This window comes from Panulirus ornatus, chromosome 17 (assembly GCF_036320965.1).
Source record: "Panulirus ornatus isolate Po-2019 chromosome 17, ASM3632096v1, whole genome shotgun sequence".
Classification (NCBI taxonomy): domain Eukaryota; kingdom Metazoa; phylum Arthropoda; class Malacostraca; order Decapoda; family Palinuridae; genus Panulirus; species Panulirus ornatus.
The window spans coordinates 3,723,650-3,750,721 of NC_092240.1; the positions used below are offsets into that span (position 1 = coordinate 3,723,650).

A 27,072-nucleotide genomic window follows, 5' to 3' on the forward strand; every position below is an offset into this window, starting at 1 on the left:
TTTGGAGATAAGTGCAGACCTGATGGGGTTTTAAAAAGTTAAGCGAACAACTCATATAGCATGAGGCTGGTCGGATGTGGGCATTATTATGGGAATATGATTGATGTTGATTTTGCTTCAAGAGTTACGACGAATGGTGAGCCAAGTTTGTTGCCATACGAACGTGATCAATGACGAGTTTTCGTGAATAAACACAAGACCAAAACTTAACCACTCACGGGACTTAAGTGCACCATTGTTATTGTTCTTCTCAGTTATTTCTCGTCCTTTATAACCAATGTCTGTATACTGCATTAAACACAGTAGCGAATTTGAAAGTAACGGGTTCTCATGGTCATTGAACAAAAGAATAGTGGTCATTAGAATTAGTACATTATATTACTAATTACATTGATTTTAGATGTTTGTTAATGATTGTGTTGTGTTTGTTTGCAGGTGTGATGGTGGCAGAGGATGGCTGAGGGACAGGCCGAGGATGCTCCGCTACTGGGGGGCGGCGACTCCCTGTCTCCCGGGGAGTGCTCCCCCGACAGACAGCCTGGCGTGGGCGGCACTGCCTCCGTGTGGCCTGCTCCCGCCACCACCCAAGGTGCGGTGCCCGAGGTCCCGCACCCGTGGCCGCCCGACGCCCAGGTGCCGCAGCCATGGCCACCTGACCCGTGGGTGCGGACGCCTCACCTGGACACTCTCCACGTGCCGCAGCACGGTGACAACCCCAAGCTGGTGCGCTCCCAGTCAAGTATGGACAGTGGGTGTGAGTGTGACGGCGGGGACACCGAGGGCGCCGCCACCGGGGACGGCCTCCCGCCGCACCACGAGCCCGCAGGCGACGCCCACGACCCCGCGGGCTTCTCGCCCCTCTCCCCGTCCCAGCCGGGAGGGTCGGGACCGCCCACGCCGGGCCCCAGCAGCCAGGTAGTGGTGTTAGTGACGCCCAACGGCCACAACACCTATGCTCACGTGCCCGACGTGGACCTGGGCCGCGGTGGCTACGGCAACAACCAAAGCTGTGTCTGTGATATCGGCGTGGGCGTGGCGGGTGCCGCCTGCCCGGACCGGGGATCCCACGCCGACCCCCATACCAAAGTTACCTTCATGATCGAGGACGATGATGACGAGTTTGACCACGACGGGTAAGTAGTGACCCACGCCTGTCATACCCCCTCCCCCCCCTCCCCCCAGTCCTCTCCCCACATTCAGTTCTTCCCTTACTTCATCTTGGTTACGAGGACTGTCGCGTCCCGTAGGAGGAGTGGTCGTGTCCTGCCAGGCTGTTGGTCGCTGCAGGTCGTATGTTGTTCCACCTTACCCCCAAGTCTTCTCACCGTTAGTTCTATTGTGAAAGTTGACACAGAGGAGGACGCCGACAGACTTGCTCTCCTCCCTGATGTTTCCTACTTCTAATTATTAGAATTAACTCGCATATTCTTCCCTCTTTGTTATTCTCCGAAAGAATTGTCTTGATATGCAGGTAAGGGATTAGGCTTGTCAGTATTCCCCATGTGTAAATGAGGATGTATCTCGCACGTGTTTGTTTTATTCCTGAAATTCCATTATTTTACTGAATCGATGTTTTATATATATATATATATATATATATATATATATATATATATATATATATATATATATATATATATATATATATATACGCTACTTGTAAACTGTTCCAAACTTTTTATGAAGATGAGGGAAGCGACTGACTGGTTGTGAGAGCCTTGCCAGCTGCTCGGGAGAGGGAGAGTGAGGGTTGGAGTGGAGGGAGGGAGGGAGGTCTGCCTCATCAGTAGCACTACAGCTGAGTACAGGTGCCACCTCCTGGCACCTATACCCTCACCCTGAGCCAAGTGCTCTACACCCACAACAACACGTACACCCCACACCACCACCTTAGGGTTCTACACCCACAACACCAGGTACACTCACATCACCAGCCGTGGGTTCTGCACTCACAACACACGTACACCTACACCACCAGCCAAGAGTTCTACACCCCACACCGCGAGCTAGAAGCTGTGCACCAGCATCACTCATCATGAGATGACCATCCACCCTATATCACCTCTACATCCCACCCAAACACTTCTAGACTCACACTGGAAGACAAGATCTGTTCACCCAACACCCTTCCATAGTAAACACCTTCACCAGGTGTGTCCTCAGCCACGGCTTTTGCAACAAACTCAATCATTTCTATTTTCTTCTCTTGTCTCAGACCACCTTTCTCCTCAACCCCACGAGTACGACAACTTAACCCCATGAATACCACGTAACCCCCCTTTCCCTCCCTCCAGCACAATGACGTATCGCACCCAAGGGGGTACAGTTGTTACTGAAGGGGTACAGTCGTCGTACTGAAGGGGTACAGTCGATGAACTCAAGGGATCAGTTGCTAAGGTTGATTGCAACAAATTCTCTTGTAGATAGTAATTTCCTCTTGAGCACGAAGTTACAAACCTTTAGTTATGGTGATGTGACGCTTAACAGGTCAAAGGTCATACCTGTGTCCTCAAGGGTCGTACCGTCGTGCTTAGGTTTTATGTAGTGCTGGTAACGTTGTAGTTGTGTCCTTGTTTGGCCTTGTAAGAAAAATTTTAAATTCCTTGGTGTTGTGGTTAAAGATGCCTGGGTGTTGTGGTTATAGATGCCTGGGTGTTGTGGTTATAGATGCCTGGGTGTTGAGGTTATAGATGCCTGGGTGTTGTGGTTATAGATGCCTGGATGTTGTGATTGTAGATGCCTGGATGTTGTGATTATAGATGGCTGGGTGTTGTGGTTATCGTTGTTGGCTCGTAATCCACTGTCCAGGTATCGATCACCGGTGTGGGCAGACGGCACACAGCTCACCCAGCCGTTCATCCTTCCTCTAATCGATAGGTTAATGGGCATCAACTTCGGTTTGGGCAAAGTCACACGGCTGTGACCGTCCTCGCCGGCCGAGACGTATGCCAGGGGTGTCCATGTTCATGTTCGGGTACGTGGGCCGCTCCTGACAGGCCAGTGAGCCTACCCAGGGAGCCCCTGGGTGTGTGGTGAGGACAATTTCAGTATTGAACGAAGTATGGCTGACCCAGACACACAGACGGACAGACAGACAAGCTTACAGTGTTTTTGGTTCATGAATATGAAAGAATGTCAGATTATTATTATTATTATTATTATTATTATTATTATCATTATTATTATCATTATCATTATTATTATTCCCATGACCCCTCTTATAGGGCTCCTGGAGCTTCATATTCGCGGTCCGATCTGTAGTAAGGAATTGCCTGTGCTGCTTTTACATCCACTCACATGATAGAACCTCGCCTTGCGTTAGAGCTACCTGTAAGCGGAGTCCGTTATCACCTTAAAACCAGTAATTAGTATAATTAATGTTACGTTTTCGACAGTTTACTGCACAGTAAATGAAGAGGCGCCATTCTCACGGAAGCGAAATTAACAAGATGTTGTATTTTTGTTTATGAGTTGTTTGCGGTGCAAGTATTCCCCGGCCTCGGGGGGGGCGGGCGTTGGAGAGGTGCCATTTCTTTAACAATAAGCGCTCATTATATCAAAAGGTTATGGTAGTCTTGAACTTGAATGTGCTTACTTTGGAACTTACGGTATTGTATTTTGCTGGTCACTAATGAAAGGGTTGTTTTTTGAGTAAGAACGGAATACGTAATGCAATTTGAGGAGATGGCAGACCGTGACGTAACACCATGGGATCCCACACTCTCCCCATCCGCTTCCATTAGCATTTGTAGTGAAGTGTATCGGTTATATGAGTGGTACGCCATATTTCAGGCAGCAGTGTCACCCACACCCGGGCGGGCTGTGGCGACAGGGATCCGAACAGTCAGTGCAACACAGGAAAAAAAAGAATGTGCCTGTCCCCACGGCGGCAACATTTTTGGTCCTCCATTTCCAAACTTTTTTTGTTCCCCCAAATTATTTTTTTCGTGTTGCTCGTGGGAAAATCGACCAGAATATCGGGTGAAACATCATCCTGTGATGTGGTTCATAATGTTGGATGTAGGTTTGGCTTGTTTGTCGAGGTTATGTGTACCTGTTGGTATCATGCGTCTATGTATGTTGTTTTTACGAATATTTGACCACATGATTGTTATTTGGGTACACAGTTTTCTCTTGGTTGGCATGTGTTAAGGACAAGTTTTTTTTTTTTTCTCAGTTCCAGTCGTATTATTTGAAATAAACTTTATAATAATATCTTTCACAAGGTGACGGATGCCCAGCGGATGTTACAGCGGTTAATGCTAGGCTGTAACTGTACCGCTCTGTCTCCAGGCTAGCCTCTCCATTTTGTCCTTGGGAAGTAATCTTTGTAGTCCATATAGATTACGCGTGATTTCCCCAAGTCATTTAAATTCTTAAGCACGATGTGACGGCCTTAGGGGATTAGTGGCCTGACCTTAAAGGTCAGGTCGGAGACAAAGACATGATATGAGCTCAAGGATCAGGTCTCCGCGTTCATAGGTCGTACCGTCGTGTTCAAGTTTGGGTCGTACCGTTCAAGGGGTTAAGTCCCTTGAGCTGTTCTGTTGTGTCTGGGTTTGTCGCATGTTGGTTTGAGTGGTCTTCTATCCCCACAGCTCGGGCGACATCCAAGCTTAGCGCTAACCTGAGTTTTTGGTCGACCAAACTGTCTGTGTCGGAGGCCAAGGCCAAGCAGGCCCACACAGCCACCAGAGTCCATTATCTGTGGATTGCTTCACATGTCGGGCTCAGAATGCATGGTAAGCATGATGAACAAGCAAAGGATGAAATTGAAAATTACTGGGTCTTCGTGCGAGTAGCCTTCAAAGATGACTCAGAAAGAACTGTCTTGTAGACTTAGCCTAGGTGAAGTGAAAATCAGCACTAGCAGATCCAGGTGGCATTATGATACCATACAAGAACTAGCGTATATATATATATATATATATATATATATATATATATATATATATATATATATATATATATATATATATATATTCTTTCTTTCTTTTAAACTATTCGCCATTTCCCGCGTTAGCGAGGTAGCGTTAGGAACAGAGGACTGGGCCTTTTTTTTGGATATCCTCACCTGGCCCCCTCTGTTCCTTCTTTTGGAAAATAAAAAAAAAAAAAGAGAGGGGAGGATTTCCAGCCCCTCGCTCCCTCCCCTTTTAGTCGCCTTCTACGACTACGACTCGGGCTGGACTATTATCTTGATAAATTGTCCCTCCTGTTGATAATGGACAGACCGAATGTAAACGTTACCGGTAAAGCTACTCCCACATCCTCAAACATTATGTACGAAGACTGTTGTAAAATTAGCGATTATTCTCACCAGATTAGCGGTTATTATCACCAAATTAGCGATGATTCTTACCGAACAAGATAAATGGCATCATACCATCCATCCATAGCAGTGTTTTACCTCCGATAATTGAAAATCATCCTAAATTTGCCCCTTGATAATCCAGTCATTATTGTTCAGTTGATGTAAACAGTTCACTTCCTGTGTAAACATTGGGGAATGATTCCTTCAGTGCCGCCTGGTGATTATTAACGTCTCTCTCACTATGTAACCTATTATGTATTTTAATCAGTAAGGCCCCAGACCCTGGACTTATCGTGGGCCACCGCCTACCGGGTGGGTAGCAGTGTGCACAATATTTTAGCCGCTGTAGCGCCAAAAATCAGGATGAATCAGCTTGGCCGATCTGATACACAATGTAGATACTTATCCAGAACCTTCTTGGCTTTGTCCACCGCTCATTCTATAGTATTTCTGTTGGCTGCAGACTGTGTTGGGAAGAGCCTTAGTCCCCAGATGTTCAAGGTCATTTCTTATGTTTATCGTTTCACCTGATTTTAGCGGTGAAATATCAACTGACTGTTATATTTCTCTCTTGTGTCTCCCTTGATGATGTGATTATTATACGAAAGTGCACTTGGGAACTTTTCGTGTTTCATTTTCCCCGTGGACTCATATATATAAATCTTTTCTTTCACACTATTCGCCATTTCCCGAGGTAGCGTTAAGAACAGAGGGCTGGGCCTTTGAGGGAATATCCTCACCTGGCCCCCTTCTCTGTTCCTTCCTTTGGAAAATTAAAAAAAAAAAAAAAAAAAAGAGAGGAGAGGATTTCCAGCCACCCGCTCCCTCCCCTTTTAGTCGCCTTCTACGACGCGCAGGGAATACGTGGAAAGTATTCTTTCTCCCCTATCCCCAGGGATAATATATATATGCCTGGCGTGCTAGTCTTAGGGGAGTATTTTTGGATGTAGGTTGGGACCCGTGTCTTCACGATTTTCCAAGTGTAAATTTTTTGATACACCTCTCCCGTGTGTGCTGGGGGGAGTAAAGCCTCGGGTATTTCAGTGGATCCCAGTCTTTCAGATCCTTGACAGTATCAGTCCGGGCTGCGTGCGATCTCTTCATATCATCTGTCCCCGGCAGTTTCGCCCGCCCGGGAAGGTGATTTTAGAAGCTCACTCTGAAGTATCGTGTTCGGGAGAGTCGTGTGATGATGATGGTGGTGATAGCAGGCAGTGTGCCGAGTACAAGCCCAAATGTTGGCCGCCAGACGTGCTTCATACAACATGTGTTAAGGACAACAGCCGGGGAGTAACTTGATGATGATATCTTGAGAGAAACTACCCCAAATTAATCCCGTGAGAGGAACCCACCCCACCCTCACCCTTCCCGCCTCAGACCACAACATGTAATTACACCGAGTTTTGACTGAGTCTCGCCAGAAACCACAGGCAGCTCCGTAATTCCGCCTCGCTCTTTGTCTTGGCTCTTGGGTATTTTATGTTGACGAGGGAACAGGTTCGCGGACCAGAGAGGGAAGCTTTTTATCTTTTATTGTGGATAGCAGGAGCTAACACCAACGTTGTGGTGGGGGTGTCGACGGGAATGCCAGAGATAGTGTACTAGTTGTGGTTTGGTTGTTGTTGTTGTTGTTGTTGTGGTAGTGGGATTAACGATGACGATTATGCGTACGTAATGGTGGTGTTGGTGTCAGATGTACTAGTGGTTGGTATACAGTGTTGGTAGTGGTGGCTTTGATGATTGTGGTGGTTCTTGTTGAACTGATAGTGGTGGTGGTGGTGGTGATTGTAGAGTCATTAGTGATGACAGAAGAGGAAAAAGGTGTAGTAGAAGGTGTTCCCACATTACTCGTTCTGTATTCAATGTTGTGTCACTTGGGCAGCGGCTGCCTCTCACAGACCACTAAGTCGCCCGCCCTGAAACATGTCCTGTGTGTGGAGTCGCCTCGCGGGAGACGGGTCTGTCCTTTGTGTGTACAAAGATGCACCCTCACGGACGGCGGCGTAGACCTTACTGCCTTTGTGCGTTTTCTCCAGGATTACAGTTCTTAACGACATTTTCAAATCCATATTTATGATAGTTGCATAATGGATTCTCAGTGAATTCGTGTGTGAGAGTACGTGGTGTGTTCTTTGTCCAGCATAGCTTATATGTGAGTGCTACTGTACGCTGAGGTCTTGCAGAAGTGTCTTGATAGACACTTGAAGGGGGCGTGACTGTATGTGGGCGTATGTGGGCGTGATGGTCAGGCTGCTGGAGGGAGACGTGGCGCCCACAACACCGCTCCTGCGACTGGGCTGTGTGAGGGAGGCAGGGTTTCGTGCATGGGCACCATGTCATCGTCACGTCTTTTCCCCCCCTCTCATTACAACCACAACATTACCACGTTATAGTTACAACGGCACAGTGCACAGAGGTTCAAAAGTAGGTGCAGGGTACATGTTCACGGACAGAATACATTGCGATGCGAGGTGGGTGACAGGTAGGATATGAGCGGGGTCAGGGACCTTTTGGCGTCGAGGATGGGAGGGGGAGAGGTTTGGGGTACATGAAACACTGGGACGGATCGCCGTGGCTTGGGTGAGTGTTAGGATGGACAGCGTCGACCATAGTGTACTTCTTTCATCGTATATATTCTTGGGTCGTACAGGCAGCGTGGGGCTTCACCTTCTTTTGGTCATCGGTACGACTCCTGACCACGAGAGTACGACTTTTTTTTAAAGTATGATGATGTGGCCCTTGACCTGACCTTCAGAGGTCAGATCCAAACAAAGCTAGGCTGTCGCACCCATGGGTCGTTCCGTCGTGCCCCAGGAGGCAGAGCATGTATGCAGATGAGGGAGCCTGTGCTACTATGATACTGGGTCTCTTCTTCATAACAAGAGGGACCAGGTGGCAGACCCGTATGTACCTTACACATCTGCCACGCGGCTCCACGTGACCACCCTGCCATCATTTCTTGGGTGTTTATAGTTTCCGTCAATGTTGTTATTTGTAGTAGTGTTATCATTACGTGTATTATCTTTATTATTATTATTATTATTATTATTATTATTATTATTATTATTATTATTATTATTATTATTTCGGTTTATTACCATTAGTTCTTGATTTTGTTGTTCATGTGGAGTGTTTAAATTAGGTTTAGACTTTAAAGCAGCTCCCTGACAGTAGGAAGCTAGTGTGTGAAAATGAATGAAGAAACTTCCTTGAAAACGTAAAGATCTCGAACGAAGATCGCGATGAAGAGGAAGAATGTTCACAAGAGTGAAAATAGAAAAAAAACAAAAACCCTCTCCTCACGAAGATGAAGTCAAGAACCGTCATAATGTTTGGACTGTTGGATACAGCAGAAGGTACTACATACACGAAGGCTTCCCGGGTGATGAGGGAATGAGTAAGGAAGCCGTGTAACCATGTTTGGCCGGTCATTACCCTAAAGGTAAACATCCCAAATGACTTGTTCCCGGGGTCTGTGGTTGCCCTCAGCTGCCATGAACCACGCTGTTGACCTACTGAAGACCCTCGATGGATAGCCTACCCATGAAGCTCCTTGTGTTGGTATAGGAAGCATTATGAACCTACCAGCGGAGTTGGAGAAGCCATAGGCATTATGAGCATCATTGGTCCGCCTGGCCAGACAGACCGAAGCGGGTATACGTTCCTGTGTTGCCGCTGACTCAGACAGCCTGACTGATCGTAGGAACAACACGGGAGGCTGCTGGGCCGGCCCCGTCACCCCAGCTGTGGAGTGTCTCTCAAGATTCGCCGAACTGGCCAACAGTATGTCCGGTTTGGTCAAATATTTGCTCCCCTGTGATTCTATGCTGCACATGACCTGGCCGAGCAGGAGAGCTGGATTGTGTCCGTTGATGTGAGGGAGTCATTCTCACCGTAGTGGTACTAGTGGTGGAGGCAGGTTCATGTACCCTCACGCCTCACCCCTGTCACCCACATGCCTCCCTCGCACGACCCTCGGCCGGGTAAGTGAGAGACGAGATGCGTCCACTGTACGTCACGTGTTTTGCGGGGCAGTGACGGACACCGCGCTGTGCAGGATGTTTTGTTTGGTGAACTGGTAGACACCACACCGTCAAGGACGTGATGTTTGGCGCAGCGGTACAGACCCCGAGCCATGGTCACCTGCTGGAACACATGGCAAGCATCGGGACCATGATATGGTGCTGCCTGTGGCTTGATGACCCGTACCTGATGTGGTGGGCGTTAGGTGGATGTGGTGTGTGCCGATATCCACAGGAAACGTCCTGTGCACCCATGCTCACCCTGTGTGCGGTAGCGGGGTGTAGCGGTTACCGATCTTGACCATGACGCATTCGCGGGTCGCCCCTTGACCACAAACTTTACAGTTCACATGATTAACATCTGCAAATAGGCCAGAGCGCCGATAGTACCCGTCGCCTAGCTTTAGTCTGGCTAACTAGCTACGACATCTTTTGATCTGCTGATCTTATTCATTCCTCCATATACATGTTTTACTTTACACATCTCACTGTGAGGGAAAATGTTTCTACTTGTGCTTATCTGGACTCGTCTTCGTGCTTCAAAAATCTGTTCGTTTCGTCCTTGTTACAGTTTAGAGGCTTCTGATCGACTACCCAATTTTGTTTGCAACATCACCTTTACACTAAGTGCAAGTTTGGCTAACAGTATCAGCTCTGTCATGCCCATGGTGACCTGTATCAGAGGGAATCCATAACAGATCGATTTGAATCCCAAGTTCAATAACGTTTGAATATTTGTGTCTGGCTTCAGAGACCATCATGTTACATTCTGATCTCAGGGTGTTAAGGGCAAGTACTGAAGATAAAGAATCAGACATTATAAACAAACTATCTGTGGCAGTGATTTGTATAAGCTCAGTGACGATGAGTATGGCAGACACTTCAGTCTGTAGTGCAGATGCGCATTTGTTTATTCTATCATTTTTCTCTGATCTCTTACCATTGAGCTGGATCACAATGACAGCACTGCCTGCCCTCCCAGTGGCAGAGTCGCGAGAACCGTCAGTATAGATGCCCTGGGTTGTGCTGTTGTCAGTCTGGAGTTTCTGAGTATGTGTAAGAGCGCTGGTCTTGGCCAAGTGTTGAAGGTAAAGGTGATAAATGATTCGTTTCGTAATAAGTAAGTAGGTTAAGAACCAACCCCATACCTGCGACTGGGGGGCAGGGTATGGCAGTGTGGAGGTCTGTACCCAGTGTATGTTGCCTCACTCCTGGACAGGAACATTCTTTCCTACACACACACACACACACACACACACACACACACCTAAATCCAGGTTGAATATGATACATTGGAGGGGTTTAAGACGTCGTGGCGCCAGAGGGCTCGGGTGTTCTGTCCCTCCTTTGTGCAGTGATTAACGCACCAGCTGACTCCCCCCCCCCCCCACACACACACACACACACACCACCCAGCTCCCCCACCACCCACCTCCCCTCCTCACCAGAGGTTTCGTATTCTTCATTGTAAAGAGAACTTAGCAAAGTTGTCCGGCAGTGAGGCTTACACTGAAGCCATCAGTGTAGCTGGGCGTCACTGGATCCAGTTCGTGGATGGCACCGCCGGGAGCCAGAAGTGGTGGTGGTGGGCGAGGCTCCGTCATCGCCGTTGGACGAGAAGGAGGTCATCGCCTCCGAGGATGTTTACCGTCCTGAAGGACCCCAGTTTCGAAGCTACAGGAACCCCATTAGAGGGGGCGGTTAGTGGGGTTACCATTACATAATCCTCCAGGACTCCTCGCTGTGCCGCTGCTGCTGCTGCTGCTGTAGACTTCCAGGCTGTGCTGCAGGCAGGAGCAGGGGGTGAGGGTAGGACTCGTGTAGAGGGAGAGGAGGTCCTGGACGAAGTCATTCATACCCGCTATGCCATCCGTCCGTCGACGATGGTACGACCTCGCTCAAGGTTACCTTCCTGATGGCGGTGTGGCCAGTGGCAGGAGGAGCCAGGGCACCGGCCTGGTGTCCATATTGCTCGTGGATGATCTGTCTCGCGTTACATGTTGCTACACTGGCGGGCTGGTCTCTCAAGTGTTCCCTTATCATCTCGACCCTTGACCTCCACCCCCCCTCCCTCCACGACCTTGAACCGTTCAGAAGAGGTTCTCGGATTGACTCCCTCTTGAGAATTGGTCTGGAGGATCAGGTTTGGTTAAGAAAGATTGATGCCGAGATGGTCCAGGCGGCCGGCCATCTGCCGAGGTTTGCGAGAGCGTAGAGTGTGGGTTCACAAGATGACATCTTATCGGCTTGATAAAAGAATGACGCGAGGTACAAAGATGGTGTTTGCTGCGAGAATTATCACTCGGGTTGTTACTTTCAAGGTCAGTCCGCACTGCCAGCCTCTCGATGGCTCATGGTACGTGGAGATTGGTAGCCCTTCTCACTCCTGGTCCTGAGCGAACCTGGGGATCAGGCATCACCTCGTCGGCAGCGGAGGGAGCCCGCCCGGCCCACCCGCCCAGCACTGGAGCTGATCCTGGTAATAGAATTCTGAAAGACGTTCTTTCACTTGAGCCAAACCGCGTGGCTGTCTCTCATTTCGTTCACTTTTTTTTTTTTTATACAGCGATATGAGGATGTGAAGATGATTAATGCACACCGTGATCATCCTTACATGTTCAAGACTCCTCATTAACGCTGTCCTGTGCGCCAACGGTGTGTGTGTGTGTGTGTGTGTGTGTGTGTGTGTGTGTGTGTGTGTGTGTGTGTGTGTGTGTGTGTGTGTTGTGTGTGTGTGTGTGCGCGTGTGTGTGTATGTGTGTGTGTGTGTGGGTTATGTAGGTGGAGGACGTCCAGAGACGAGTCGGCAAGTGAAGGAGAGGGAAGGTATAGAGAAACTTTTATGATCAGGAGGGAGTTACTGATCACATGGAGGAGTGAGGTTACTGGAAACCACTGCGAGGGCAGCGTCCGGTAGAGCAGTTAGTAGTGTGGCCTCCCGGGGGAAACGAGAGTGGGGGGGAGGAGTGAGGATCGGGGTTGGGGGTCGAGCCTGGCATCACACACACACACGTACACAAGTTTAAACTTGGAGGTTTAAGTGATGTGGCCTCACGAGTGTACAGCTCCCTCCCTCGCTCTCTCCCGGTAAAGTACAGTCATCTATTGCCACAGAGGCAGCGTGAGGCGGGATGTGGAGGTAAGGTCGAGTACAGCAAGTGGCTGGTGGTGGGAGGGCCTGCCCTACGCCCGGCGCCAGTGTGGGCTGCCTTAGTATTACTGGCTTAGCAGTCGGTCATTACAGTACGACCTGTCACCACGACGGTACGGCGCCTGAGCACGACGGTACGACCTGTCACCACGACGGTACGGCGCATGAGCACGACTGTACGACCTGTCACCACGACGTTACGGCCTGTCACCACGACGGTACAATGCATTAGCACGAAAGTAGAACCCGTGGGTGTATGATGGCCTCTGACTCGGCCCTCAACAGAGGCTAGGACATCACATCGTGCCCTGGGGTCGTGTGGTCGTGCTCGAGTGTTCAGGGCCGTCCAGACACGTGGACGCATTAAGAACATAACGACACCGATTGCGACCGGCGGAGGAAACGCGACTCTGTCTACCGGAAACCTTCCGTCAAGTGTCGAGTCCTCTAACCGCTTCCTGGAATCCCTCAGTCACTCCTTCAACTGTGCAGTGTTACCACGAACTGCACAGCACCACTCCCTCCGCTCACTCCTCTCCACACTCCTTCCCCTGAACTCTTTTAAACTCAACCCCCGCTACCCAGAAACCCTTAACCACTCACCGACTGAGATGGCTTTCCTAAAACTGTTTTAGTCTCTCTCTCTCTCTCTCTCTCTCTCTCTCTCTCTCTCTCTCTCTCTCTCTCTCTCTCTCTCTCTCTCTCTCTCTCTCTCTCACACACACACACACACACATCGACTCTGGAGCCCCTGCCCCAGTCATGGCTATATCTCTGCTCCCCCCCCCCCTCGTCACCCAGGGAGGGGTTCCTCCTCTAACTCTGTTGCTCTTAACTCCGACGCTTCTTTTCCAACCACCTGGTCCATTTCTGCCTCTGTACCGTGACCTCTTCAGGAACTTGTAAGGATGGCCTGAACTTGGACAGCCCCGGGCTGATGTTAACCCAATCCAGCAGGAGATCACGGTAATTGGGGTCGGATGGCATGTGACCTCTCAAGGTCATAAGATGCGTCAGGGTATGACGGCCGAGGCTTGGTAGCACGCGTCCAGCTGGGCTCACACGAGTTAGAGGACCACAGGAGAGGTGTGTGTGTGTGTCACCGGACGCTCCAGACGGCGGTCATGTAAGGAGAGAGAGAGAGAGAGAGAGAGAGAGAGAGAGAGAGAGAGAGAGGCAGGAGGAGAAGGCCGGGATGATTGTCTGTAGTCTTCAGTCACGGTGGAGAGGATGTTATAAAGCAGATGGTTCCGTGTGTGTGTGTGTGTGTGTGTGTGTGTTGTGAACGTGTCTGTGTGCATGTGACAGGCACGCAATCGTTAGATTCTGTTGAGAGAGAGAGAGAGAGAGAGAGAGAGAGAGAGAGAGAGAGAGAGAGAGAGAGAGAGAGAGAGACTGGGGGAGGCAGGCGGGGCTGGCCAGCGTCCCTCGTGAACCCTTGGTCGACGGCCACACAAATTTGACCACCTGACGACCCTTCTCTCCCTTCTCCGGGCGGGACCTGCAGGACCTGATGACCCGTGCCAGCAGCGGCCGGTGCCTGGGGTTAGGGAGCGGCCATCATCAGCCCCTGTAGGAGCGCTCCCATTATATTCACCCAGTGATGGTGAAGGACGGGTTGGGCGAGAGCATCTGTGTGGCCTGAGGGAGGGAGTGTGGCCAGGGGGGCGGGGGCGGGCCACACCATGGATATGGCAGGGTGCAGGGGCACACCAAGGGTGTGGCCGGGGGCGGGCCACACCAAGGGTGTGGCCGGGGCGGGCCACACCAAGGATATGGCCGGGGCGGGCCACACCAAGGATATGGCAGGGTGCGGGCCACTCCAAGGATATGGCAAGGTGCGGGCCACACCAAGGATGTGGCCGCGGCGGGCCACACAGGAAAATCATTTTAGCACTGTGGTGTGGCCAAGAAATTACAGGAACTAGACAGATATGTTTTTACTGTGTGGATTTAATACAGATGGAGATGATGTGGCGACACTTTGTTACAGCGTTGTAGGCCAAGGGCTCGTAAGGCCTGGCTGGATACAGTCTCAGCCAGGCAGTTACAGCGTCTGAAACTTGGAGGATTCAGGTTGGTCATACTGGGGCCTGGAGGCCTGAAGTTGTTGATTCAGAGACCTGGGACCTGGAAGTAGACAGTCGGTGGTGTAAGGTGGGTGATACAGTGACCTGGAGGTGCAAGGTGGGTGATACAGTGACCTGGCGGTGTAAAGTGGGTGATACAGTGACCTGGAGGTGTAAGGTGGGTGATACAGTGACATGGAGGTGTAAGGTGGATGATACAGTGACCTGGAGGCGTAAGGTGGGTGATACAGTGACCTGGAGGTGTAAGGTGGGTGATACAGTGACCTGGAGGTGTAAGGTGGGTGATACAGTGACTTGGAGGTGTAAGGTGGGTGATACAGTGACCTGGAGGTGCAAGGTGGATGATACAGTGACCTGGAGATGCAAGGTGGGTGATACAGTGACCTGGAGGTGTAAGGTGGGTGATACAGGGACACTGTGTTATGTAATGCTGTAACGTGTTATGCATGCATGGTACGTGACTTATCAAGAAACCCCCGGGTTCTGCCCGCCACATACGGTATATCTGTACCCTACTCAGCATTGTGTACCCCATCGTATTGTAATGTCACAAGTGATGAGTTCAAGTAGGTGCTTACCTGAGGAGCGATATGCTGTGTGTGGTGTATCATAATGCTGCCTGGTCTCTCAGTCTCTCTGTGTTATATACTACCTATCATAATGCTGCCTGGTCGTCTCTGTGTTATATACTACCTATCATAATGCTACCTGGTCGTCTCTGTGTTATATACTACCTAACATAATGCTGCCTGGTCGTCTCTGTGTTATATAGTACCTAACATAATGCTGCCTGGTCTCTCAGTCTCTGCCATCCTCAGTGCCTCCACGGTAAAAAAACTCAGTCCTACCACACGGAACTATACTTGCACCCCTCCTGTTCCTCATACTTATATCTGACTGTGACGCAAACACGAGCCACAGCTTAGTATAATCCTTTACAGATGATACCAAAATAAGGTTGAAAATCACATCAGTAGAAGATGCCACAAGGCTACAAAGTGACTTAAACGAAGTCTTTAACGTCATGACTTTCAGTGGAGATAAGTTTCATCTCCGGTATGGGGAAAGATGAAGAAACCAGAAACAACACAGAATATCTGGTAGACACAGGAACAAGCATAAACCAGATGAATAATGTGCAAGACCTTGGAGTGATAAAGTCGAACGACCTAACCTACATCGCACATTAAAACAACGGTTGCCTCATACAGGAGGTTGGCAGGCTGGATCCTGCGGACCTTCAAAGCGCTAATTCCTTCACGAATTGAGTATTGTTGCGTCTTAACATCACCCTACACAAGGCGAGCGAAATGGCTAAATTAGAAAATGAATTGAGATCTTTCACATCCCATATTGATGTGGTATAGGACCTAAATTACTGGAAATGGTTGAAGTCTCTGAGGTTATACTCCTTGCAGCGCAGACGGGAGAGGTATGTCATGATCTGTACTTTAGAAATATCCTGGAAGGTATGGCTCCTGAACTTACATTCTGAAATAACGTTCTACTGGCATGACTGGCATGGAAGACTTTTGTATAAAATTCTATCTCTGAGATCCAGTGGTGCGACATACAGAAAAAGAGAAGACAGTTTGAGTAGCCAAGGCCCAAGACTTCAACACTTTGCCATCTACCATGAGAGACATCATGGGATGCACAGTAGAGAAGGTCAGGAGTGCACTGGGCAATTACCTACTGAGTGTACCAGACCAGCCAGGCTGTGCAGGCTATGTGGGCTTGAGGACTGCGGCTTACAACAAGGTTGGTCGACCAACGACTTGGCCCAGCAGACTGGGACCAGCCTGGGCTGTGTGTGTGTGTGTGTGTGTGTGTGTGGGTAGGGGGGGGTGGATGGAGACTCCCCAGAGACTGTACCAGGTACGTGTGGTATATGGTATCTGCATCATGCTGCCTGGTCTTTGCGTGTGGTAAAGTAGTACCTGTCATAACGCATCCTGGTCCCTCGTCCTCTGTGTGCGGTGTATAGTACCTGGTCCCTCTGTGCCAACAAGTCCAGGAAGGCGTCACCAATTCTCCTGGGTTGAGGGTGGCTGTCGTCTCACCAAGACCTTGCTATCTGAACCCGCCATGGGGGAGGGGTCGTCCACAGGCGTCAGCTAAGCTCACTGTGTGTTTATTGTGGGTCGTCCTGGTCTGCAGTGGTTCCGGGTAGTTTAAGGGAGGTGAGACCTGTGTAGGCATCATGTATGTGGCTGAGAGAAGCTTTGTTGATAAGGTGTTCCCTGTGTACTGTGTATTCTTAGAAACACAGGACCGTGTGTATATAATGTATATATATACACAGTAAGGACGTCTGGAGTCGTACAATTGTCATGAACACCTGAAGAAGGTGTTAAGTGTCTTCGATTGGACGTTGACGGCCTTTAATGACCGTGGCGGGTGATCAGGCCTTAATTAATTAGCCCAGCCAGTCTGCCTGCCTGCCAACCCACTGGCTCAACTCTGTGTTGTGCCGTCCTATTTCTTGGGAGGTGCACTGGTGGCCTGGTTCCCCACACTTGTTGTATGCATGGCACGCACACCCCGACCTTCCATTGTCTTGTGAGGGGGAACCGTCAGGGGATGCTGGTTTATAAGCTAAGGGCGTGTCAGCTGACACAATGCCACTGGTTTTTATTGGTACACAGTTTCGAAGTGGAGAGAACAGAACTTGTGTGTGTGTGTGTGTGTGTATGTGTGTGTGTGTGTGTGTGTGTGTGTGTGTGTGTGTGTGTGTGTGTGTCAGCTTTAGTGGTGTCGCCGGGTTCAGGATTGATGATGGTGGGATGTGCAGTGCCTAAGGTTGTGATGGATCATGTCGGGAAATGTTGGTCACTGGGTACGGTGGTGTGTGTGTGTGTGTGGGGAGGGAGGCTACCACTGTTGTCAGTCAGGTGGGGGTCAAGGCTTGTTTACCGTGATGCTGGTAGTGATCGGTGGCCTGCAGTGGGCCACACCGGGGGATGGCCGTGGCGGGCCACACCAGGGGGGATGGCCGGGAAGGGTGAACCGCACCAGGAAGTGGTGGGGAGGGGTTGGAGCAAGAGGGAGGACTGGGTGTGCACAGGGCGTGGCTGGGGTCGCAGGGTTCTCGCTGGCGGCTGCCGGTGCTACGTTCCCCCAGTGTGACACTGGGCCAGAACCACAGGGGGGTAAGGCAGAGGGACAGTTTCATCTTGCTGGTGGGGTATAGCTGGGGTGGTGGGGTATATCTGTGGTGGTGGGGTATTAGCTGTGGTGGTGGGGTCATAAGTTTTATATAGCTGGGATGATGAGGGCATAGCTGGGATGATGAGGGTATAGCTGGGGTGATGTGGGTATAGCTGGGATGATGAGGGTATAGCTGGGGTGATGTGGGTATAGCTGGGATGATGAGGGTATAGCTGGGATGATGTGGGTATAGCTGGGATGATGTGGGTATAGCTTGGATGATGAGGGTATAGCTTGGATGATGAGGGCATAGCTGGGATGATGAGGGCATAGCTGGGATGATGAGGGTATAGCTGGGATGATGAGGGCATAGCTGGGATGATGAGGGCATAGCTGGGATGGTGTGGTGGAGTATAGCTTGGGAGTCCAAGGAAAAAAAAAAAAAAAACCAGGTAAGGTGATGTGATGGTCAGTGACGAAGGTTATCTGCTGGAGGATAATACAGCAGGAGGCTCCTCCCCACCCACCACTATAGATGGAGACAGGATGGTACAGCAGGAGGCTCCTCCCCACCCACCACTATAGATGGAGACAGGATGGTACAGCAGGAGGCTCCTCCCCACCACCACTATAGATGGAGACAGGATGGTACAGCAGGAGGCTCCTCCCCACCACCACTATAGATGGAGACAGGATGGTACAGCAGGAGGCTCCTCCCAACCCACTACTATAGATGGAGGGAGGAGAGTACAGCAGGAGGTTCCTCCCCACCCACCACTATAGATGGAGGGAGGAGAGTACAGCAGAAGGTTCCTCCCCACCCACCACTATAGATGGAGGGAGGAGAGTACAGCAGAAGGCTCCTCCCCACCCACCACTATAGATGGAGGGAGGAGAGTACAGCAGAAGGCTCCTCCCCACCCACTACTATAGATGGAGGGAGGAGAGTACAGCAGAAGGCTCCTCCCCACCCACCACTATAGATGGAGGGAGGAGAGTACAGCAGAAGGCTCCTCCCCACCCACCACTATAGATGGAGGGAGGATAGTACAGCAGAAGGCTCCTCCCCACCCACCACTATAGATGGAGGGAGGAGAGTACAGCAGAAGGCTCCTCCTCCCCACCCACCACTATAGATGGAGGGAGGAGAGTACAGCAGAAGGCTCCTCCCCACCCACCACTATAGATGGAGGGAGGAGAGTACAGCAGGAGGTTCCTCCCCACCCACCACTATAGATGGAGGGAGGAGAGTACAGCAGGAGGCTCCTCCCCACCCACCACTATAGATGGAGACAGGATGGTACAGCAGAAGGTTCCTCCCCACCCACCACTATAGATGGAGGGAGGAGAGTACAGCAGAAGGCTACTTTCACTCACCCCATCCACCGGCACGTAGCAGCAGCCAGCAGGGAAGGAACGTGAGGGAACCTCGTCTGGGGGACACACACAATACACCCAGGAAGAGGGAAGTTATTCACTTAGCGGTAAAGAAAATGGACTGTGAAGTACTCGCATAGACTGGTACTCTTGAACAAACATTAGGATAACTGACATAATAGAATTGTTGATCTAGTATTATTATCAGTGTATTGAGGATCATGGTCTTACCCATATCTGATGACAGGTCATCGCAGAGTTGTATATAATTACTGTTATAAGAACTGTTGTAGCACGTTTGCTATTGCATCTCATAACCTCGTTATGTCCGCATGGTCGGTTGTGGTCCCTGCATTTCCGTCTGACGTAGAGAAATCAGTTGTGAGTTAGGGTAACGGAATGATTAAAAGTATTTAGAAAACTCACGACACTTGGGGAAAACTACGCCATGCTGGGGAAAGTAATTTTAAAGTGGCAGAATTGGCATTGTTGCTCTTCTTTGTGTTCGCTCTAATTGTCCATTGTCCAGATAGAATTCGGTGGCGAGAAATGAACAGCGTTCTGTGAATGTGGCATAACGTGGGCGGTGTGGCAAGTATGTTGTTGTTCTTGTTGTTGTTGTTGTTGTTGTTGTTGTTATAAAGATTGGCCAGTTCTTAGCCTGGCTTAGACAAGGTTTTTTTTTGTTTGTTTTTGTGTTCCTGGAGTGGCTGTCTCGTTTCATAGAATACACACACACACACACACACACACACACACACACACACACACATATATATATATATATATATATATATATGTGTGTGTGTGTGTGTGTGTGTGTGTGTGTGTGTGTTTGTGTGTGTGTGTGTGTGTGTGTTACTAATTGTGTTCTTTTGTGTAACTTGCTCCTATTTTTTCTCTTACTATATTTGTAATGCTAGCCCACTGCACATATTATATTTGTGTTTACTGATTATAACTACACAGTACATTATCGTACACTTGTCTCCTCTGGGGTGCATTTGTCATGTCTTTGTCCACATTGTCTTTGCATCATTAGATAGTTTACATCTGCTGGGGATTCGTCCCAGTAATTTCGGGTCGTTGGCACAATTCTTGGTTTAAGTTAGTGAGTTCACCGCCCGGGTAATTGGTACGGAAGATAGAAAGTCTTGAGTCCCAGGGCTAAAGCCTGTGGCATCCCGCTATGGCCAACTGGATATATATATCACTCTCTGTGTCACGCCATGATGTGTGGCCTCCGTGGGTCATGTCTGTGCTGCCGTCCGTGTAAACGTGATCTACTGAGCGAATTTCTTGTCGTGCGTGGTTTAGTTTCGACCAGACAGTCGTATGTGTACAGGTAGACGCATATGTATATATTCCTGGCAAGTCCCCGAGCTCATTTGTGATCGTTTCCAACACACACACACACACACACACACACACATATATATATATATATATATATATATATATATATATATATATATATATATATATATGTGTGTGTGTGTGTGTGTGTGTGTGTGTGTGTGTTGGTTGGGGGCGGCAGTCGGCCTAGGTAGGCGGTTGTTTCCACCAGGAGCGACCAGGCCGCTCCCTCCCTCCCCCGCGCTCCTCTCTCCTCCGTAGCCGGGCTGGCTGGCTGGTGGAGCGCCAGTTTTCTGAAGTTAAAAACGATCTTTTCTTTTTTTTTTCTCTCTCTCTCTCTCTTTTTGTTTGTTTTCCTGTGTGGCAGCATGACGGGCACTGGCCCATCGTACCCCGTGACCTGGTCTCCTCCACGTTCTGTAACTCCTAAGTCCAGTGTGTAATGTACCTTGACACTCACTGTACTACTGTGAATGTTAACAACATGTCCGGTGCCACATGATCTGTAACTGTATGTTCAAACCTTTGATCTCTCACACTGTTTGATATCAGTGTCGTGTCCTGTTCCAAACCCATACCTCAGTGTATACATGTCATTTTTGTTGTTGTGTATACATGGTAATTCCAGAGCCAACAAGGTGTTCTGTGTATTTATGATATGTTTTAAACAGCTATCTACATCAGGTCCCACAGACCTTTCCGTGGTTTACCCAGGACGCTTCACATGCCCTGGTTCAGTCCATTGATAGCACGTCGACCTCAGTATACCACATGGTTCCAGTTCTCTCTATCCCTTGCCCGCCTCTCATGCTCCTGCAAAATCTTTTTCAACCCGTTCTTCCATCTCCAGTTTGGTCTCCCACTTGTCTTCGTTCCCTCCACCTCTGACACATGTATCCTCTTTGTCAATCTTTCCTCACTTATTCTCTCCATGTGACCAGACCATTTCAGCACGCCCTCTTCTGCTCTCCCTACCACACTCTTTTTGTAACCGCTCATCTTCCTTACCCTTTCATTACTTACTCGATCTCCACATATTTTCCTCAAGCATTTCATTTACATCGCATCCACGCTCTTCCACCCACTCTTATTCATAGACCATCCTCGCATCCTTATGATACTGTTGGGATTACTACACCTCATATGTATATATATATATATATATATATATATATATATATATATATATATATATATATATATATATATATGTATGTGTGTGTGTGTGTGTGTGTGTGTGTGTGTGTGTGTGTGTGTGTTGTTAGCTGTGCCTCACACATACTTTTGTGATCAGTTACGTGAGGAAATTCGTGTTTGCAGTAAGACATATTCAGCGCAGGCGCTTTAACCTTCACTGTTCGCATCTCCAGGACGGCCTGCCCTACACCATACACACACACACACACACACACACACACACACACACACACACACACACACACCACAACAGACTACGTAAATCCTTCGCTGGAAAATTATATTGATTTAGAAATCCCCACGGACGCAGCAGGAGGGGATTGAGCCAAGGTCATTAACTAAACCTGTTTCTGCCAGTCTTCCACCCATGCCATCACCGAAATGCTTTGTTTAACTGACAAATAAATACTTGAAGTTAGATTAATTATCATAAAGAAGACAGTCAGAAGTCTCCTCCAGAAGACTTAAAGGATAATTATTTAGGGTAACGCTTGGCGGCTCTCGAGGTCTTGCCTTCACTTTTTTTTTTTTTCGACATTTACGATCGTCTGGGAGTGGATGCCTCGTATACGCCTCTTGTTGGCGGCAGATTTTGCCTCGGCCTTTTCCCAGGACGTGTCCAGGTCTGAGACAACCCGATGCCAGCCGTGTTGTCGTACGTCCTGGAGTCGTGATGGTTTGTGTGTTCCTCTCTGCTCTTGTGTTGCGTCTGGTCTTCCCCAGACGAGAACGGGGATCGTTAGCGGGCTGGTTATGTCTTGCTCTCTCTCTCTCTCTCTCTCTCTCTCTCTCTCTCTCTCTCTCTCTCTCTCTCTCTCTCTCTCTCTCTCAGTCGATGGGCATGCCCCGTGTACTAACTGTTCTAACTTGGTCAGTAACATAGAACAAGATTAACATTGTGTCAGTTGATGGTTTTGCGTGTGAGTGTCGTCTGGCAGGCATCAGAGGTGTTGTTGCCTGCCTCGTGTGACGCACGGTTCTCCTCATGTTACGTGCCTGGGTGTCTCTAATTACTTGATGTTGTCCCGGTGTTGATAACCTTCCTGAAACTGGACGTGGACCCTTTGCAGCGGGGCCCTCGTTACTCCGGCGTGGGACCCTCGTTACTTCGGCGTGGGATCCTCGTTACTCCGGCATGTGACCCTCGTTACTCTGGCGTGAAACCCTCGTTACTCCGGCGTGGGACCCTCGTTACTCCGGCGTGGGACCCTCGTTACTCCGGCGTGGGACCTTCGTTACACTGGCGTGGGACCCTCGTTACTCCGGCGTGGGACCTTCGTTACACTGGCGTGGGACCTTCGTTATACTGGCGTGGGACCCTCGTTACACTGCCGTGGGACCCTCGTTACACTGGCGTGGGACCGTCCTTAGCTCTCGCCCTGGCACTAACCCATGACTCGACCCCAGACCATTTACCCTCTTACCCTTGAGCTGTTGTGTGTCGCTTAGAACCAGAACCTCCAGTTTCCTTCCCTCCGACACACTGCCTGTCATTCCCTTTCCTAATATTGGTTACGTCCCACACACATCCAGACACCCCAGCCTGAGCCTTCGAGGAGGATGAGCACTCCTCGCTCATATATATATATATATATATATATATATATATATATATATATATATATATGGTCTACACAAGTCATTGATGTACTTGGCTGCGTCTCAGTGTGTGGTGTGGAGCAGGTCGGAAAGATGTGCGTGTATGGAGAGGGAAGACAAGCAGTGGCAGGTGAGGGCCATGCCGGTGGAGGCCAGACGTGTTGTCACCTTTAACGGTGGAAGAGAGTTTAGATGGCGAGCCTTGTTGACTGTGGCGGCGTCACACCAGGGACAGGCCAGAGTGAGGCGCGCCGCCAGAGAGACAGACCAGAGCCAGACGCACCAGAGAGACTGACCAGAGCCAGACGCACCAGAGAGACCTACCAGAGCGAGGCGCTCCAGAGAGATAGACCAGAGCCAGACGCACCAGAGAGACGGACCAGAGCGCGGCGCACCAGAGAGATAGACCAGAATGAGACAAGTTAGAGAGATAGACTAGATTGAGACGTACTAAAGAGACAGACTAGATTGAGACATACTAAAGAGATAGACTAGATTGAGACGTACTAAAGAGACAGACTAGATTGAGACGTACTAAAGAGACAGACTAGATTGAGACGTACTAAAGAGACAGACTAGATTGAGACGTACTAAAGAGACGGACTAGATTGAGACGTACTAAAGAGACAGACTAGATTGAGACGTACTAAAGAGACAGACTAGATTGAGACGTACTAAAGAGACAGACTAGATTGAGACATACTAGAGGAGCAGACCAGAGTGAGACACCCCAGAGAGACAGACTAGAGTGAGACACACTAGAGTGAGGTTCATTCCGGAGGTCCACCTTAGTGAGGTGCAGGAGGGTGAGGAGCGTGGTTAGCCAGGCGGATATGAGGATTGTGTGGGAGGTAGGGAGGGGGGACCTGTCTAGCGAGCAAATAAAACCTGGCCAAGTGTGTCAGGTTAGGCCGGGCCGCTTCTGTTATTGGCCGCCATGGTGGCCACACAACCACGATTGTGATGGTGGCCTCGCCAGCCAGTGTGGGCCACGGTGGTTGTGGGTGGCCACACTACCACGGTGGAGGTGGTAGTCGCAGGAGGCAGGGAAAGCCACACGCATTCATCACCATTAGCAGCAAGATCATCATCCACACATCTGGTCTATCCACCCACCATACCCCGCCTGGTCTGCCTCCCCTTCCACCACACCCCACCTGGTCTGCCTCCCCATCCACCACACCCCACCTGGTCTGCCTCCCCTTCCACCATACCCCGCCTGGTCTGCCTCCCCTTCCACCACACCCCACCTGGTCTGCCTCCCCATCCACCACACCCCACCTGGTCTGCCTCCCCTTCCACCATACCCTGCCTGGTCTGCCTCCCCATCCACCACACCCCACCTGGTCTGCCTCCCCATCCACCACACCCCACCTGGTCTGCCTCCCCATCCACCACACCACAGGACTGCTATAAAGGTGCGGGCTGGGACATGAAGGATCATCCTGGGTCCCTCTCAGTGCCACCTATCAAGACGCACCCCAACACGCTATTCCTCCCGGCTCCCTCCACTCATCACATCGACCTCATGCAATAGTTCGGGAAGAAACCACTGCACCATTTTCCCGCCACCGTCACCCCCTTGCCGCTGAAGAGCCCTCCTCCCCCTCTTTGTAGTTCGGCACCACAACGACATGGGGGGGCCCCCTTCTAGCCGCTACAGACCACTGCAAGATGAGCCCCACCCCAGCTAGTACTAACATCATCATCAGTACTCCAGCAGATAGACTACCGTGTCCCAGTGATGCTGTTAAGGCTGTCTCCTTCGTCCTTAATCCTCTCCCTCCCCCCTCCCCTATGTTGATAGCCCCACTCGCCGCTACACACTATATCTTCTCTATATATATTTTCAGCTTATGGCTTCGGTTGATTGTTATCATTGATGAGAGCTCGAGTGTGGCGCTGTACAAATGAAGCCATTGTTCGTTCGTTCCTGACGCTGCCGCGTTAAGGCAGAAGAAGCATGTAGATAGTGGAATGAAGTGTGTACTAGCCAGGCTATAGAGGCTGTGTGGGCTTGAGGGCTGCGGCTTCCAACAGCTTGGTCGATCTACGACCCCGTCCAGCTGCCTGGGTCCAGCCTGAGCTGTGGTAGGGTTGAAGACGGGGAAACAAATAAACAAAGTTCTCAGTCAGTTTTTATTTGTTGAAACTCACAGTCACTGAGTCAACATTGAACTGATGCTTGTGATATTAACAATGTGTATAGGGTGTCGCGAACTAAGGCTATGAGAAAGCGCCCCTCCCCTCGTTGTCCTTAAAATGGCCCTTAAGGCCAGCATGCACTAACTTAAAACTTTTTGTCCAGGTTCTGTTGTACCTACACCCAAAGCCTAGGAGCCTCTAGGTGCCACGGGTAAGAACGTGACAGATCACATAAGACACTTCGCGATTCTTGTATCAGAACAAATCCCTGTGTTAAGCTTAAGGTGGTGGCGCGCACCAGGGTGTGTTGCTGGATGACATGGCGTTGTCAGCCTCGGTCACTGTGGCTTTATATTTGGTCAGCTGTTACGTCGAACACCTACGAGAGCGTACACAACACGCCAGTACACACGACCACACCTTACGTGATCCGCATGTGTGGCTAGGTAGCCACCAGAGTGGGTATATGTGTATGTAGCAGCCTGGTAGAAGGTTACAGTCGGGTGTCTGGCTGCGTAGTGGTAGCGCCCCACACAGGGTGTGTGTGTGTGTGTGTGTGTGTGTGTGTGTGTGTGTGTGTGTGTGTGTGGTGGGTGCAGGGCTGGCGGGAGGGGTGCTGGGCTAGGACCAGGGGCTAGGGGTGGGCCTGGCAACGTTCAATAGCCGTAAATATGAGGGTCGGAGGGGAGGTTGCTGCTGCTGGCCGGGCCGTTGACGGGGGCCGCCCCTCACACACTACCTCTTCCTGCAGCTGCTCCGTGTTAGTGAAGGTCCTGCCTAGTCCGCCACAGTCCACCAGAGTCCACTCTAGTCCGTCACAGTCCACCATAGTCCACTCAAGTCCGTCACAGTCCACCATAGTCCACTCTAGTCCGTCACGGTCTACCACAGTTCACCATAGTCCACCCTAGTCTACCTCCGTCCTCCATAGTCCACTCTAGTCCATCCCAATCCGCCATAGTCCACTCCAGTCCACCATATTCCACCATAGTCCATTATCGTCCACCCTAGACCACCATGGTTCATCCCAGGCCACTATAGTCCAATCTAGTCTGGCATAGTCTAGTGTACGTAGTCCACTGGTGCTTTACACTTTCATATTATCATGAGATATTGAAGTGTGTCCCGTGCTACACCTGGGGTGTAGTGTGTCCTGTCCTTCACTTGGGGTGTAGTGTGTGTGTGTGTGTGTGTGCGTGTGTGTCTGACAGACTTGCTTTGTGTTGCCATCTCTGTACTTATGATGTTTGTAGTGTAGCAAGGATTAGTAATGTTCAGAGCGTAGACGAGAAAGTGTAACTCGTATGCGTCTGGGGAGTGTGGTTTCCGATGGATGTCTGTTTGATGGGGACGCCGATTCACTGCAGAGTGTGAGGGATGTTGAAGTGAACCCGGTGTGAGTTGTGATTCCTTACATGGCGGCCGGTTATGAGGTTGGCCATCCCTATTTTGTCATTGTTGTCAAGTTTCTTGTGTATGAGGATGTGTCGACCGACAGTGTCAGATGCTTTGTTGATATGTGTTGCCACTAGTATCGTGCGGGATGGGGACTATGGTTGATTGAAGCCATGTATGTTGTGTGAGATCTTGTGTGTAGTGTGGTGGTGGTGGTGGAGTGGTTGGGTTTAAAGCCATTATGAATAGGGAAGGTTATAATATTTTGCTCGATTC

At 49.9% G+C, this 27,072-nt stretch overlaps 1 protein-coding gene across 4 annotated transcripts in view; it reads left to right on the plus strand.

The window, feature by feature from the left end:
- The window catches only part of LOC139754511 (uncharacterized), a 301,969-nt gene that overhangs the window by 204,141 nt on the left and 70,756 nt on the right, over positions 1–27,072 (plus strand). For all 4 annotated transcript variants that reach the window (XM_071671800.1, XM_071671803.1, XM_071671801.1 and 1 more), the window contains exon 2: positions 436–1,133. In XM_071671800.1, the coding sequence (XP_071527901.1) occupies positions 454–1,133 (680 nt within the window). In that variant the 5' untranslated portion in view covers positions 436–453. The remainder of the gene's footprint in view (positions 1–435; positions 1,134–27,072) is intronic.